The sequence below is a fragment of the Balearica regulorum genome, chromosome 20 (genome assembly GCF_011004875.1).
Source record: "Balearica regulorum gibbericeps isolate bBalReg1 chromosome 20, bBalReg1.pri, whole genome shotgun sequence".
Taxonomy (NCBI): Eukaryota; Metazoa; Chordata; class Aves; order Gruiformes; family Gruidae; genus Balearica; species Balearica regulorum.
The window spans coordinates 11,311,623-11,327,977 of NC_046203.1; the positions used below are offsets into that span (position 1 = coordinate 11,311,623).

Consider the following 16,355-nt stretch of genomic DNA (forward strand, 5'->3'; position numbering starts at 1 on the left):
GCTCGGCCCAGCCCGCCGGCCGTGCTGTCCCCGCCCGGGCCGCCGAGCCCGGCCCCGCCGCTGCCCAGCCTGGAAGCGGAGCCCCGTGGCCCGAGCCGGGCTCGCTGGCACAGGCAGGTCGGGGACGTTGCTGCGCCCGTCCCTAACCGCCCTCGGATGAGGGTTTTCCATGAAGTCGTCCGAGCCCTTCCCAAACGCAGCCCTCCGGCACTCACCGCATCCCGCGGCAAGGGGCCCGCAGCTCCAACGCGTGTTAGGCGAAGGACTGCTGCTCAGTTTTACCCCAGCAGCTGCTCGTCTGAGAGAAAATCGGCATCAGAACTCCCCTGACATCCTCCCTCTGCCCCTGTTAGAGACCTTCCTCGTATCCCTGTCACTCATCGCTCCTCCAGAGTAGAGGCGCGGCTGATGTAGCTGTGATGAAGCTGTTCCGGACCACGGAGGGATGTGAATTCCCTGCCCTGCGCCCTTCCTCACGGTCCTGAATGAGACGGCCAAGTTACGGCCAAGTTACACGCTGGTGCTGGTCTCTGCTCTGCCGTCCTTTCCTTGAGGCTGGCTCGCTGCTGTTCTCCAAGCAGAAATTCCTGCAGGACTGTGTTTCACAGCCCAAAGGTCACATTGCTGAGTGAAAATAGTCAGCTAAGGGCTCAGCTTTTGGTGTTTTCCCATGAGCAACACTATGTTTGTTGGCACTGAATTTCATCTGCCAGTCTGTCTCATAAGATCCTTCTGCAATTCTTCACTCAGCCTTTATTACATTATTATTACACTGAATAACATTATTACACTGAACAACCTCATCAGTGGATGTTGTCACCTTCCTAATTCGTTACAATTTTCCCAATTATTTTTTTAATATATTGGGCATCCAACTGTTGACTTCCCTCCACCAAAACCCTTCCTTTTCACTCTTCCCTTTCCTGTCTTTTAGACAGGTGTTTGCCCACATGGTGACATTCCCCTTTTCCCATAGCAACCTTTTTTCTGAATGTGCCTTGAGCAAAGTCACAATCAAAGCGCATTGTGGAAGTTCAAGCAGGCTGTTCCAACCAAATCCCCTTTATCCTCCCCTTGTTAATGCCTTTAAAACAATTCCAGTAGTTTTGAACCACGACTTCCCTGTACAAAACCCATGTTGACACACCCCCCACCCAATATTTTGCCATCAACGGTAATTTGCTAAGTGCAAGTGCTGCGTTCACCTGGCTGCAGCTTGTCACATCTGTCCTGAAACTCATTTCAGAAGCTGTGTCAGGTTTGCCGTGGGTACCGCGGGAGAGGTTACCATCCCAGCTGGTACCTCAGCTTATGCATCCTCGAGCTCCCTTAGAGCCCGTGGGAGGCACCGTCTGGTCCTGGCAACTTCTTACTGCTCATTTCGTCTGAACTTTAATCTCTCCCAAAAGCACTCCTCATTTAAACAGATTCCCTGTCGAACTCTCCATATGGAAGTATTCCTGTGTGAACTCCCCCAGCTCTTTCACAGCAAAGACATATGCAAACAATTCACTTGGGGGTTTTTTTTCCTGCTGGGACTTCATCTTCAGGCCAGGCCTTCCCTTTACTGTGCATCACATCTACTGACCGTGACAGTCTCCCTGCTCCTTATTTTTTTTTCAAAATTATTTGTGCAAGTTGTAAAACTTGAATGTTCTTTGTATTCCATTTTCCTTTGCGCTATTTGGGGTTTGGATTTTTTGTTTGCTTTTTTCACATTTCACCTGCCAAATCTTATTCTTTCCATCTTCTACATTTGGACACAAGTTCAGTTGATAAAGGATTTCTTCTTACTCTACAAGCATCCCACACACTGCTGTTTAATCACACCAACCTTTTGTCCCCTCTCAGTTCTGTTTTGATGGGTGGTAACCATTTGCTCCTGGCCCCAATGTGGTGTTTTACACAGTCTCTGTGGCACCTGCAAGCATTTGTCTTTCAGCTGCCCCTTTTACCTTCACCAGTTTCATTTAAAATTAAATTACCACCGCAGAGAAAACCTGAAAGTATAATCCTATGGGTGCGTTAAAGGTCAAACAGCAAAAGGTAAACACAGAGCCCTACGACACATTATTTCAGTTTGCGTACTTTCAGCCAGCCATGATCTTTACAGTCTGAATTCTGACTCGAAAGTTCTGATTGGTAGTACCACCCTACTCTGACGTGATGGAGAGTACCTGGGGGAAAGCACTAACATTTCATGGTGTCTCCACGGTGTGCGCACCCCTCTGTCACAGCCCATGGGCTCCTCCTGGAACTGGCTTACACCAGACAGATGTTCACCCACACCTGCAGACTCACAACCAAGCAGCCTGACCCACCAGCAGGAACATTTCAGGCCCACACATCCCTGTCAGCTGCACAAGATGCCACGTGCATCGAGACATGGCAGCACGGCCGGAGGCAAACCCAAGCCAGCAGGCCCGCACTGGCCTGACCAGCCCAATTCTGTCACCCAAAAGCCCATGAATCAGGAGATCCTCGAGCAGCTCGACAGGCATCACAGCTTAGAGGTAGATGGCTGTACAACAGGCTGTGGCAGTGCAGAATACCCTGATCCCAACCCACCGCACTCATTCTCTCTATACTCTTCATAGCCCAACAAGCGTGGCCACCTTTCCCCCCAGAAGTCTTCTGGAGCTCCTCTGCCAAGCAGATGTTCCTGTCTAGGAACCCTGACTCATTAAGCCTTGTTTCGGTCCACAGGTGAGTCAGGGTGTGTACAGAGTACCCCATGCTTCAGAGAACCAAGGAACAAGACATAGGTGCAGGCTCTTCTCCTCCCTGCAGGAAACACCTGAGATGGAGAACATCTCCATCAGGGTAAGTCCTTGAAAAGTCAGCTCAGGTACCGGTACTGCACAGGCCTGCTCTAGGATAAATGACCATGTACCTAACCTTGTGCTTTTCAAATACTTGCCCATATGAGGGTATCCATGTCAGCCTGGTTTCTTCAAGAGGGGAAAGGAGGTCCTTTACAAGGGCTTCATCCTCTGAAAAACCATATAAGCTATATGAAGCAGAGCTGCCACATTCGAGTGCAACTGGTTCCTTTCTGACCGACCTTACAACAAGGGAAGATCTGTGTAGATTACAAAGATCTTCTGCCAGAATCACTGATTACACAGCTTACCACATCAATCTGGAAGACTTGTTCTGCAGGCAGTGACATGCTTGACACAGTCCCCAGGACCTTCAGAGCCCAAATCCCTGTATCCACGTCCCTCCTGCAGCACAAGGACAGTCTGGAGTTGAAGGTCACACGCTAAGGTCAGTACCTGTATTATTTCACTGAGGCCCTTCAGGACGTCCAGGCAACTCATTACTTTTCATGTGGTTGATGGTCTAGCAGACCCCTAACCCAGTGGGCATCTTCCCTCCCTGCTTCACCCTCCCGTCCCGTCCCCACTCCCTGGGATCAGGATCGCCCTGAGCACCCAACTCTCCTATTCTTGCAGACTCTTTAGCTCAAGCCTCACCCTTCCTCCACTCCCATTATCTGCTGCTCAAGAGGAATCTACCTGTTGCCCCATCAGGACTTATATGCAGTCTATCTTTGTCCTCACTTCTCATTGTAGCAACACCACCAGCAGTAGGACTGGCCATTTTCCCTGCTCAGTGCTGCGGAAGTGTTTAGACACTCTAAAACTGCACTGCAGTTTGCTAAACGTGATTACTGGTAACACAATGGAGAACTGCCATGCCAAATAGCAGCCTTTTAAAAAGGCAAGAAAAAAAAGAGCCACTACTCCTGCCCTTTTCAATCGACTACCCTGAATAAAAAAATTCCTTATGTCTCATTTTATATTCATCAAAATCTGTACAGTTCATTTAAAGCAAATAACTGAATGTTTCCTTAAAAATCTCACCACCCATTACAGAAAAATTTCATTAGGTCCTGCTTGACTTCCTCATACTGAAGGGCATTTTAGGCTGCCTAAACATAAAAGTTACAGTATAACCATGAACTGAGAGTTGCAACTTGACAGTGTGCCTACCAAGTGAACTTCCAGCAGGAAGCTTCACAAGTTCTTTGTTATTTCCCCAAGATGCTTAAAGCCAAAGTACAAAAATCCACCCAAATACTAATAATTACGAACTTCCTGTGCAGATATTAGAAACATAATATAATATTGGAAGTCCACAGCAATTCTGTTCAATTCTCCAGTTCAATTTCTAACAAATTGAATACAAGCAAGACCAACATTGCAACATGAAGTGGCAAAGTGAATCCTGATTGAAAAATTAAATTCTTAATGGCTTTTACAAATAAAAAAAAATACCCATTTCACTAAGCACTCTGAGAAAGGCTCTGCGTTAAGTGTTCAGCAGCTCACATGCTTCTACTGTGAAGTAAGACTAACACCTGGCACTAAATTACCCATTTAGTTCTTCAGGAAACTCGGTTGATATTCCTTATATTTCTAAGGCAAAAATAAAAAAGAAAAAACCTTTCAGATTATACATGACAATGTCTGAAAAGAACAGGCATGTGCTCTACAAGTCAAATCCTCCTCCCATATTACTTTACTCATTACTACATTAAAAAAAACCCAGAAATGATTCTTGAATTGATGGCATCTCTTAAAAAAATGAATAAATAACTCAAATTACCAGATATTCGATCATGTAAACATATCTGCACATCACTACAGTACTTGCTATGCTTACAGGGAAGCCACAAGGGCAACCACATCCACACACAGCTGACTACCTGAGCTTCCCTACAACTACTTTATATACAAAGGTTTCATAACAAGAAAGCTAATTCAGCTTTCTAAAAATACTGGCTGCTTAAATGAGAACCTCCAGCAGCCCTCCTCTGAAGGCAGTGACACGCTATAGCTTGCCTGTACGCGCAGATCCCAGATGGTCCCCTACGCTCCGCTCCAGTTTCTGTTCTGGTGCACTGGTTCCTACCGAGTCGGTATTTCCAACGTCCCAGCGTGACTGTGCTCTGAAAGCAGCTGGAAGGGAACAGGAGAAAGCTAGAGAGTAGACAATGATTCATTCCAACCTTTACTTTGTGTGCCCCCCCTTTTTTTTTTTTTTTTTTTTAAATATAACTTCCATGCAGAGTTCTCCAGAGTAACTGCTGATGTCGGAGCCTGCCTTCTGGCCTTGGCACAGCCACAGATACTTCTAGACACATGGGAGGAAAAGCTTTTGCTACATGACATTTTTTTTCTTTTTTCTTTTTTTTTTTTTTTTTTTAAAACTTTTAGGCCAACCTCATGTTCTCATCTGAACATTACAGTTAATGAGTCCTATCAAGAATTTCTAACAAAAACTGTACATGAGTTTACAAACATATTAACATATAAATAATGAGAAGCTTCCTGCCTGGAGCCTCCACAGTAGTCTTTTTGCTTGAGAATATAATACTGGAAGGGTAGACCCAATCCCTTTCCACAGCACCAGTCAGAGCTGGCTTAGTCCAGTCAGCCGTTCTGCTCAAGCATCACAGGGTTTTTCTTCTTCAGTGCCTCTGGCTTCAATAAGCAGTCTGTCATTACTGTGCAAAAGCAAGAGTCCAATGCCTTTGAGAAGGAATCCTGCTGCTAAGAGGCCTGCGCCACCCGGTCATCGTTCTGGTCCAAGCTCTTGCTGGAAGGTCCGTTTCTTCTCCCGACAATGTTTCTTGTGAGCAGGCCAGTCTTTTTGCTGGCATTGTGACCCACAGTACCTTGCTACCTGGCATCGGCCACAAATGTTGAATTCGCGTAACTAGGAAGAACACAAGACAGCATTAGTGAGCCCGCTCAGCACCAAGGAGCACCCCAGCATCATTTCCCAAGTAGGTTTATGATCAAGGCTTTTGCACCCATCACAAATACGAACATCCCACCAGGAGCATCAGAGTAGCAATAGGTTTTGAAGTAATTGCATTTGCTGATTTTGCAGTTGCTCCTGCAGAATCGTATTATGGGCTTAACAGACAAAGTATTTGAGCATGTCACATTTATTCTCACATTGCTACTGTTCCACCAACTTCAGTTCTGTTTACAACTACAAATATCTTAAATTTTAAGATCTTAAAGGGCAGCACAAGCTCAGCCATTGACAAACTTAGGGTTATGCAGGGAACTTTCGTATGCAGACCCAAATCCAAGGTAAAGCTCACTCTTTTTCAAACGGAGGGCATTTAAGCCCATTTTTGCAGATGTTCCCTTCCTCAGAGAGAAAGGTGACACACGATTTTAGCCAACTCAGCATTTGTTATCACATGGAAAGCCCTTCTTATTTGTAGGTAAGGACATCTGTCTGACTAAGAGGGACAGCCCTTGGACATCTCATTCTCTGCCAGCCTTGATCAAGATCACGTATGGTTGCTTCATTTCATCTACCTACAGCCAAGAACCAGAACCAGCTTTCCTCTCAGGTCTCCTCTGAACAAAGGCCACTCAAATCCACCCTCTTCTCATGAAAGGTCACACGTTATTTTTTTTTTGATCCCATTGCCACCCAAAACCTCTTGCAAAGCTTTCTCCTCCTGTATCATACAGCCATTTGCTCTTTCCAGCTCTGGGTCCCTAGAGGAACACTTCCACCTGTCTTTTCATACACTCAGCAGAAATCATACTCCTCCCAATAAGCCGCTAGGTCATTTATTGTCCCAATTCAAAACTATACTCTGAAGATTCATGCCAAAGAAAAACCAAGTTAAAAAGAATTCTTGCTTTTAGCAACTGAATGGCATGTGTAAAGCTTTATACTTTAAGGAACCAACCCCTGGACACGGACGGTGGCCCGAGCCATTACACACTTGCTTTCAATTCTGTTGAACACACCTGTTTTTCAATCATTGTGCATGGGGGGTAGTGACATTCGTAATATGTGCATGAGTTCTCTTCCTCCTCCACAACATCCCCGTTAGCGTTGTAATATCGTGTTACATTCAGTACAGGAAACTGCTCTTCTATAGGATCTGTAGGAAGCTGTTGGATTGCCAGCCAATACAGACTTTGTTCCCTGGAAAAAACCAAGTAAAAGTTTGGTCCATAAATTCATAATAAGCATACAGGGAAATTGATTCTAAATTTATTACTAAGTAGGCAGGGCTAACATTGTATTTGACCTCCTAAGCATCAGATTACATATACTCCTCAAATACAGTATCTTTTTAGGGTTATTTTAGCTCAAATGCAAAAAAGAGTTAAAAAGTATCTATCAAGAAACATTTACAGCAAGCAAAATTATGTCTGTGTAGATGGCTTGAAGTCTGTTTCTTATTCTTGAACTCCTAGAACCATACTAGGATAGAATCACTGCCATTTGCTACTTCTCCTCAAAATCAGTTTAATTAGCTCTGAACACCCCCATCTCACAAGTGCTGCAGAGAAGTGCCTAGTGTGATGTTAAGTCTATGGGGGTCTCACCAGAACTGAGCACACCTGCATTACATCATAAATTAAACAAATCCATCCTGACATTAAAGAGTCTGATGTGCTTTGAGTAACATCAGCGTAACACAACACATAGAAGTTCTTTCCCAAAAACTACGAAGTGAAAGGCGACAGAAGCTGATCCCAGGAACTCACTTTGTTTGCAATCCAACTATACGGTTACAAGTGTAAGCGTTCTGCAGCCGCTGGCTTCTGCGGGTCATGTTAGAACTGCGGTGCCTGAGGACAGGAGCCACAAGCCAGTAAAATCTGCAGACTGAATTCAGCGTGCCCAGATGTCATCACTCGAGCGGAAGGGAATGCAGGCTTACAGTTTTACTGCGGTGAGAACATCTGGCACAGCAGGACCTCTGCATAACACCATGGGGTTAGATGGCCCCTTCCCAGCTAGCATGAACAGCGAGCATTAACTCTGTTCCCCCAGTGAGGAAGCTAAGATATACAGTGATGTATAAGTAGCCCAAGGTCAAATAAAAAAGGCTCTGCCAAGATGAAAATCACTAAAGGAAGGAGACACCACAATTTAAGATGTTTTCAAGTTTTTTCATGGCATCCCCCTGCCAAATATTGACCTACCTTTGTTTACTAGAGATTTCTTCAGCTTTGGGTTTCCAACCCCAAGGAACTAGGCGCAGATTGTCTAGGCGGTTGTCCACTGTCACTGAATTCAGATGCACCACCTGAAATCCAGGAGCAATCCCTCCACGGTGTCTCTCCCTAGAGGAGACAAAACCAACGTGAGGGTCAGTGATGAACAAGACTCCGTAGCTAAAAAGCAAAGAATCCTACTAATTCCAGAAGATTCGCTGCATTCTAGCCCGCTGTCCGGTGTCACCTAAACAGTCATTGTAAAGCTTGGATTGCCAACAGACCACAGTGGCTGCTTCAGATATATTGACTCCCAGAAGAGACTTGTTCCAGGAGGTTATTTCCATTATAAATGAGTTGAATCAAAAGACAATCATGGTATACTTTAATTGTAAGCATACTGCAAAGAAAGTTCCAGAGACGACTACTCCAGTTACTGCAAGAGCATCTATGTAATTATTGTGTTCCACAGAGCAGGCTTGAAAGGTGCCAATACTGGTTTATTATTTTAATAGGAAATTCTATCACACACATTTATGCAAGTCTGGCACTGGTGCGGAGTCCCAGAGTTTGTTACTTATAAAGAAATGTCTCTTAACAAGCAACAGGACAGAGGTTTCACCAAGTATGCAAATGGTTTTCAAACTCTAATTGTAACACATAGAAAGCCTGCAAGGACTCCACAATGGACCAAGAGACACCCACTGAAACTTGCTCAAAACCAAAGCAGGACTATTAGCAAGGAGGATGGCTGCACATGAACTCCTACTCCAATTCTTTCCCACTGCATTCTAACAGCTTTCATTTCCGATTCCACCTTCTTTTTGTCTCTCCTTTCTCTATTTCATGAGGTATCGAGTTCACTGACAAGCACCCTTATGCCTGGATGAGTTTCCGTATCATGTCTTGCAGGAATCCCCATCCCACCTGCAATGTAAGGCTTGGACAGAAACTGTCTTGTTTGCTAAGCCGCGATTAATTTCACAGCACAGAGAAAACACGCTGGCAGCAAGCAAGGACAAGGTGAAACTGAGTGCACTGTCTGAGCGTTACCCAGCGATTCCTTCTAGGAGACCGTTCCAACAGCTACTTACAACATTACCCAAGCGTAGTTTGGATGCTGCTTCCAGCTCAGCATTTACTCAACATTTCAGTTCAAATGGCTCACCCAATTTTAAAGAGATACAATTTGCCCAAGTTAAAAAATCCCCACTTTTTTTTCCCCTTTAAAAAGCTCTAGCATTATACAGCAGAACAGGGAAATTCATTTCAAAGTGACTGACAATGAAAAACATAGTCTTTTGTTTTGTCAAAATCCACCCAGATATGGTTAAATTACACACCTTGGGGGAAAGAAAACCACTTGCAATTCACAAATGCCCCCAAACTTCTTAGAATTTAATGAGCAAAATTCCCTTGGAGAGGCTACACGCAGCCCATGCTCCAGCTCACAGGCAAAGCAATTCTTCCTGTAACAGCAGCCCTGCACGGGAACAGAGTACGGGGCCTCCTGCTAGGGAGGCTCCTGGGCCTCCACAGAAGAGGGAGAAGCTCTTCCTTTGAAGGTAAAAGGCATAAAATCCTCCTTTGGAGGAAAAAAAAACAAACAAAAAACCACCATCACACAAAAGCAAACAAACTATGGAAAGGAGTCTGCTGAAATGCCCTGAAGAAGGAAAAGCTACTTTTGTGTTGTGGAAGGCTACGGGAGGGTCTGGCAAAGGAAATCAGGAATCCTGAGGGCTACAAGTGGAAACCCAGAAGGTACATGGACCCAAAGAGATGAAGGTGAGCATCAGTCAGATATGGAGACAGGGAAGGAGTTAAGGTTCTCAGACTGAGAATAGGACAAAGTGCCAAAAGAGAGATGGGATAGATACGAACAAGGAATCTGGGAGGAGGAGACAGAAGTTCAGAGCAAACTGTGCAGGGGGGAAAGGGAGGAGGGGAGTCTAAGACCAAGTTAAGAAATATTTTTGAAATGGATTACATAATGAGTTTGAGACAGAGTGGAGTTGGGGAAAGAGGGGATTACAAGAGATTGCTCGTGACACCAGGAAGCCAGAGTAGAGCAGCACATGCCTACCGCTGCTCCTACAAAGTCTGCACCCACCACCCTCCATGAGCAAACACTGACAGAATTCACCAGCAGAGCGAGCCAACTTTCCTCAATTTGTATAAACCCACATTTGTCTACGTTGCTGTCAGTTTTTCTGTTACCTCAAGTGATAGAGGTCTCAAGGTGAAGGTGGAAATTGGGCCTTGCTGCTGACCAGTAAGTGTTAAAACATATCACATTGACAGAGATGCCAGAATTAGCACCAGCAAATTCAGGATGCTCCCTTTTCTCCACACGTAATCAAGCAACCTTTGAATGGAGAAGCACGTACTACTTCTCTCCCCAGACCTACGCTTCAGAAGTGTGCAGCGCGGACCGTCTCCAGAAGTTAATCAGAACTGTGCAGTGAAGGACAGGCTCAGGGAAGAGCCTGCCTTCCCCTGGCAGGAGGGGACAGAGAAGAAACAGCCTCAGTAAGGCAGCCAACTCTCCTGCAGAGCCGTAGCTCCCATCTCCCCCACCACACCTGAGTTCCTACAAGATGCCAGGCAAAACAATTAAACTGAAACTTTTCAGCAAATTAACTGGATACTGTTCTTTTTGTATTTCAGCAGCTAACTTGAGAAGGGAGGCCCGTAATAAAAGTGCCAAGTACAGACAACTCAACAGGAGCCATAACCGAGTAGATTATAAGCAGTATGATGTTAAGTGCTCTAAAAAAACCCAAGAAATCAAGTCTTAGATGTCTTCTTGAACACAGAGTTAGTGATACTTATGACTAATCTCCTGATGCTGCTATTCCCCAGGGAACATCACTACACCCAGCCAAAATACAGCAAGCTGGGATTTCTATACAGGGAACAGGGCGAGAAGACGACAGACTTATTCTGCAAGTCCCTAGCCAGAGACATTCGTATCCTGCTTTGGAGGAGCTAACAGTCCATCCTGAAAACACAGCAAGCACAAGAGAGGCTGCAGAAGTCCTTCCTGAAAGAATATTTGCAGCAAACATGGGTATTTTTCAGCTAGTGGTTCCCATTCAGAACCGCAGCTCTCGCTCGGCAGAGGCTTTGGGGGACGAGTGGGAGAAGGTCCCTGTTACGGCTGCACCTTCGGGAGCTACCAGCTTCCTATTTGAGGGCCGTTACTATGTGAACAAAGATACTTGCTTAACTAAATTTTAAAAAAATAAAAAAAAATTTAAAATCTGCTTTACTTGCAATAGCATCCAACACATGCCTACATCTTAAACCAGAAACACACAATCAGGTTAGTTTTTTCAGGGTCAGCTGATTTTCGGGGGTATGTTTGGGGGAGAATAGTTAAATTACACTCCTATACCTGCAGTAATTCAAGTTTTTTGCTTTTAATTTACCTTTTCTTACATTTTAATGACTTCTACTGCCCATCCCTCCTGTCCTTCAAAGGCTCCAAAACCTTCAGCATTACTACTTCTCGCAAAGGGAAGGACCCGCCGCTAAAATACGTTTCTGGTTTGTTTTCAAAGCAGTCCCCAGTGCAGGGAAGTAAAACCGAACAATGTGGCTATTCTGTTTAGGAGGGGCAGTAACTACAGAGCACCTGTAGCCAAAAGGCTTTCTAAAGACATCAGGAGACTCAGTCGCGAGGGTACACTAACCTGCATTGTGTTAGCTTGTAATTAAAGATCACAGCAAAACGTACACCCTCAAAGAGATCCAACTGAATTTACAGAAACAGCTGAAATATTTCGTATTTTCTAGAATTTGACTTTGCAGCTCCGCTTGCCTGACAGTTTACACCGCATCTTTATGACTTTCAAAAATCCTTATTACACATGCAATCTCAGATTTTTTTTTTTTACCACCAGTGGATGCTAGACCGACACAATTTGAACTACCTAACTGAATACATTAGAATTATTTCCTAATTTAAGTAAAACAAACCAGAAGAGGCAATGACTGACCTGTGTAATAAGCAAATAGCTGGACTGTCATCATCTACACAGCCTTCAACAGTCAGCTGGAATAATTTTAAGGTGCTGTTTAGGGCTACTTACCAACGACAATTATTACAGTGCGAGATTCACAGTTAGCAGTAGCTGACAGTGATTTACATCACATAGCGTAGCCAACTTCATAATAATCTTCACCAAAGATATACGTGCAACAAGATTAAACATTAACAGATGCAGGTTAAAATCCATATTTAATGGGTAGATTGTAAATAATAATAATAATGGTCTCTGATACTCTTCCTGTCTCCCTCCTCTTGTACAGAGACTAGTTTGGGGAAGAAAAAGTAACCTGGAACAATAAAAGCACAGTGATATCTTGGGCACTGTGACTGTTAAGCACAGTTTATGGAACTGACTAGAAAACGGGCTGAATTTCTCAGAAGAGGCTTTTAAAGGAAATAACAATTCTCTTCAGCATACCCTGTCTTTTCTACAAACCCACGAAAGAGCAGTGTATTAGCTCACCGGATGAGCTAATCTCTCACAACCGAGTAAGTTGGCGTCTCAATCTAAACTGGCAGCTACAAAGGACATCAAGCAATGATTCTTAGAATATGGAAAATAAGATGTAGCAGCTGATATGAAGCTCCATCAGCACCAACTGAGGCAGCTTTCCAGAAGGCCAAACAAAAAACCCCAAAGTTTTAAGTTATCAGAGGTTCTATCTCTCTCCAGTGCCCTGCCAATTCTCACTGGTGCCAGTAAGACATACCTGATTATCACGGGACAAAAAAAAAAAACCAAACAAAAAAAAAACCCCCACCACTCAAAAGGTTAGTCTTCACCTATCAAATGGAGCCAGTCCCCTGCTCCCCCAGCCCTGAAGAGAAGTTTTAGTAGCATTTCTCAGATTTAAACTGTCTCTGCTAGAATAATACTCACCTATCGCAGTTTTCCCCTGGAATAACATTTTTTACAGAGACTCAGCTGTTTGAAGGCTCAGTGCAAAACCAAATCATAATAAGATCTATGGGCACCCCCTATGCTGGGTTTCCAGCTAAGTGTAGTTGCAAGCCTCATGAGAAGATTTAAAATACTACAGGCAGAGAAATAAAAACCATACAAGTTGGTGGCAGCAAACTCCACCTTAGTGAACCCTTAAAGTTTTAGCTCTCCTTGCAATACCTACCAAAGCAGCTCATGCAGGAGACGGCCAGATCCCCTTCCACGATTTTTGTCAAATGCATAAGCAAATATTTTAGCACCATTTCCATCGGCATCTACCTCCATCCGAGCCTAGAGAAAAGGGAAAGGCTGTGAGAACGTCCAACACCGAGTAGCAGAGCACGTGCTCCACCAGGATACAGGAAGGACCCAACATTTAACACTTGTCTCCTAGAGGTCGCTTGACCTTAATGGAACTTGAGTTGTTTCAAACCTCCAAGGGGAGCCAACCAGCTCTGCTATTGTCATTTATGAAGATGGGGAAGGGAAGAAAGGAGGCTGTGCACAGCAGGAGTCCCACTCGGACAAAGAACAGTGACGATCCAGTTCTGAGCCTGTAGGGCCAGGATCCATTCTCCGCTCTGGCGCAGATTTTCTCTACGGCCATCAGCAAGCCACCAAGGCTTTGTTTTCAGTGCTGTTTCACCCCAATCTAATTAGGGGTTGCTAGTGAAAGGAGTGGTCCTGCCCTCTTTTCTCCTCTCAGTAACTTTGTGCTGGCACTAATGCCTGTGAACTGTCCCAAGGACTAGACAAATTTAGGATACTCGCAGTGTTACCACTCTCGGTGACAGTACACGCTGACAGTGAGCTACCACAGAGGAGGAGCGGGCAAACGTGGTGTTTTCTGGTATCAGCATTGCCACAGCACTTAGACTTCTAACAGCAGCTCTGAAGGACCTGCTGCACCACAGGCTCTAAGCAAAAGATGGTCCCTCCTCCAAAAAAATCCATTGTTTTAGATTCTGTAATCAAGAATTCTTTCCCCTTCAAAGCCTTGGTAGAATCCACTTACCCTCTTTCAGTGGATGTTAAGAGAAAACATTTTTTTCTGGTCCCATAGTAAGTTACACTAGAAGAAGTTTTTCTCATCCAAGACTATGTGCAGACTAAAAACTTTTAAAGTTTGCCAGACCAAATAAGGAAAAGCAAATTATCCATTCTCAAAAAGCATACAAATAGAAAGCTGAACACAAAAAGCTATATAATAAATTCATTTTTTTTAAAACTAATGCTTGCTTAAAACGGGAAAACCAGAATTTTTTTCCTGCTTAAAAGCATGCACATCGGTATTTCAGTAATTTCAAATTTTTTCTTTTCCCCCCAAAGCAGGAAAGTTGCGGGGCAGAAGCGCTTCCACAAGCAGTTTTATTAAGCGTGTCACGCAGAAATAAATTAAAAATAAGTTAAAAAAACCCTTCAGCAACAGATTGCAATTCCCTCCACCCCCAGGAACGCCGCAAACCGGTCCCATGGCAAAGCCCTCGCAGGCACCGTTGGCCCAAGAACCGGCGGCAAAGGGGCCCCGGCGCCCGCAGAAGGCGGCGGGAGAAAGGGGGGGGGGGGGGGGCGACGGCCGGTCCGTGGGGTACACCCAAAGGGGGGGCGGTACGGCGAGTAAAACTAAACGAACAAACAAACAAACCCGCAAAATAAAGCGACCGAGGCGGAGCAGCGGCAGAGCGCGGGCAGCACGGGGGGACGGGGCGGGGGGAAGGGGGCAGCGGGGCGGCCCCTCACCTCGAAGGAGTAGCTCTCCACCAGCGGGATGTCCTGCTCGTCGATCAGCGTGTACTTGGTCTGAAACACACCGCGCCCGCACGCCGTCAGCGCGGCCGCCCGGCCCGGCCCGGCCCTCCCCTCCCTTCCCCTCCCGGCGGCACCGGCCGGACCGCCCGCGCCTCCCGCTCCTCACGGCGGCAGCGCGGCCCGTCAGCACCCGCTGCCAACCGGACCCCCCCCCCCCCCCCACACACACACACACCCCCCCACCCACCCCCCGCGCCCCGCCGCCCCCCGCTCCACCCGGCGCGGCCGAGCCCGGCCCGCAGCGCCCGGCCGCGCCCCCGGCGCCCTCAGGCCGCGGCCGCGACGCGCTCACCTTGCCGGCCACCCGGCCGAGCCGCACGATGCCCAGCTTGAAATCGGTCATGGCGGGGCCGGGCCGGGCCGGGCCGGGGTCGCCGCCGCCCGCGCTCGCCCCTCAGAGCCCGCGAGCGGGAGCTGCCGCCGCTGCCACGCGCCGCCGCCTCGCGCACACCCGGGGAGGGGGGGGGGGCGGGGCACCGCACCACCTCCCACCCGTCGCCGTCCGACCAATAGCGCCCCGCGCCGCCCGCGCGTCGCTCTTACTACGCCGCCGGGTAATCCAATGGGCGAGCGGCGCGGCGCGCGGTCACGTGGGGAAGGGGGCGCCGCGCGCGGGCGCGGGCTCGGGAGCGGGCTCCGGGCGGGAGAGGGAGGCGCGGGCGGTGACGTCACGTTCGCGGGAAGCTTTGTGCCGCCGACACTGGAGAGCGCGAGCGGTGGGGGCAGGGCTTAAAGGGGCCGCTCGTCCCCGCCGCCCCGGGGGGGCCCGGACCCGCCACCGCCACCGGCACCGGCACCGGCACCGCCGCGCTCCCTGTCCCCGGCGGCCCCCCGGGCCGGTTCTCCCACCGCGGGCCGCCCGGCCGCCGCCTTCCCCCTCAGCCCCTGTGGGAAGCTCAGGCCCCTCCGCGGCCCCCGGCCGCCTTCCTCCTCCTCCTCCTCCTCCTGCGCTGCTCGGTGCCCGGCGGCACCCGGTGCCCGTGCCCCTCCCGGTGCCGACCCGCGGGCGGACCCGGCAGCTGAAGAGCTCGTGGGCTCTCGCCGGCCGTGCCAAGGGTGGCCGTCCCGCAGCGCCGCGTGTCCGCCGGCCGTCCCTGCCGAAGCGCGTGGTGCGGGAAGGACGGGGCCCGGGGACCCCCGTTCCACCCTTCGGTGCGGGAAGGACGAGGCCCGGGGACCCCCGCTCCACCCTTCGGCATGGCCAGGGCGATCGGGCGGCGTTCGGCTCCTGCGGAGTTTGGTGGCAGCCATCGTGCCGCCGCGGTCCTCGCCTGAGCAGGACGAGCGTCGCGTGGGTCGTTTCCGTGATCTAATTGTGACCAACGTCTAAACGACAATAAAAATTGCCGGCACCAAAAAGTTAATCTGTGTCTCACAAAACTGAGGGGAAGGGATTTGCGGAGCTTCCCCCCCCCCGCCCAAGACCCCGCAGCCGGAGCTGGGCGCGTCGAGGCGGAGGCGTCGAGAACCGCCGTGTTTTCCTGACGGACGTGTCAGCATCCTCCGCGCCCTGGCAAGAACTCCTGAGCGATGTCACGGAGCTCAACGCGCG

At 48.0% G+C, this 16,355-nt stretch overlaps 1 protein-coding gene across 1 annotated transcript; it reads right to left on the reverse strand.

The window, feature by feature from the left end:
• Nucleotides 1–3,443: 3,443 nt before the first annotated feature.
• ZMYND19 (zinc finger MYND-type containing 19) lies at nt 3,444–15,266 on the reverse strand. Its single transcript, XM_075772293.1, has 6 exons — nt 15,096–15,266; nt 14,735–14,794; nt 13,179–13,285; nt 7,983–8,123; nt 6,792–6,972; nt 3,444–5,727 (listed from the first exon to the last, which is right to left on the reverse strand). Exons 1-6 carry the CDS (start codon nt 15,144–15,146, stop codon nt 5,584–5,586), a joined length of 684 nt encoding a protein of 227 aa, XP_075628408.1. The 5' UTR covers nt 15,147–15,266; the 3' UTR covers nt 3,444–5,583.
• Nucleotides 15,267–16,355: the final 1,089 nt, after the last annotated feature.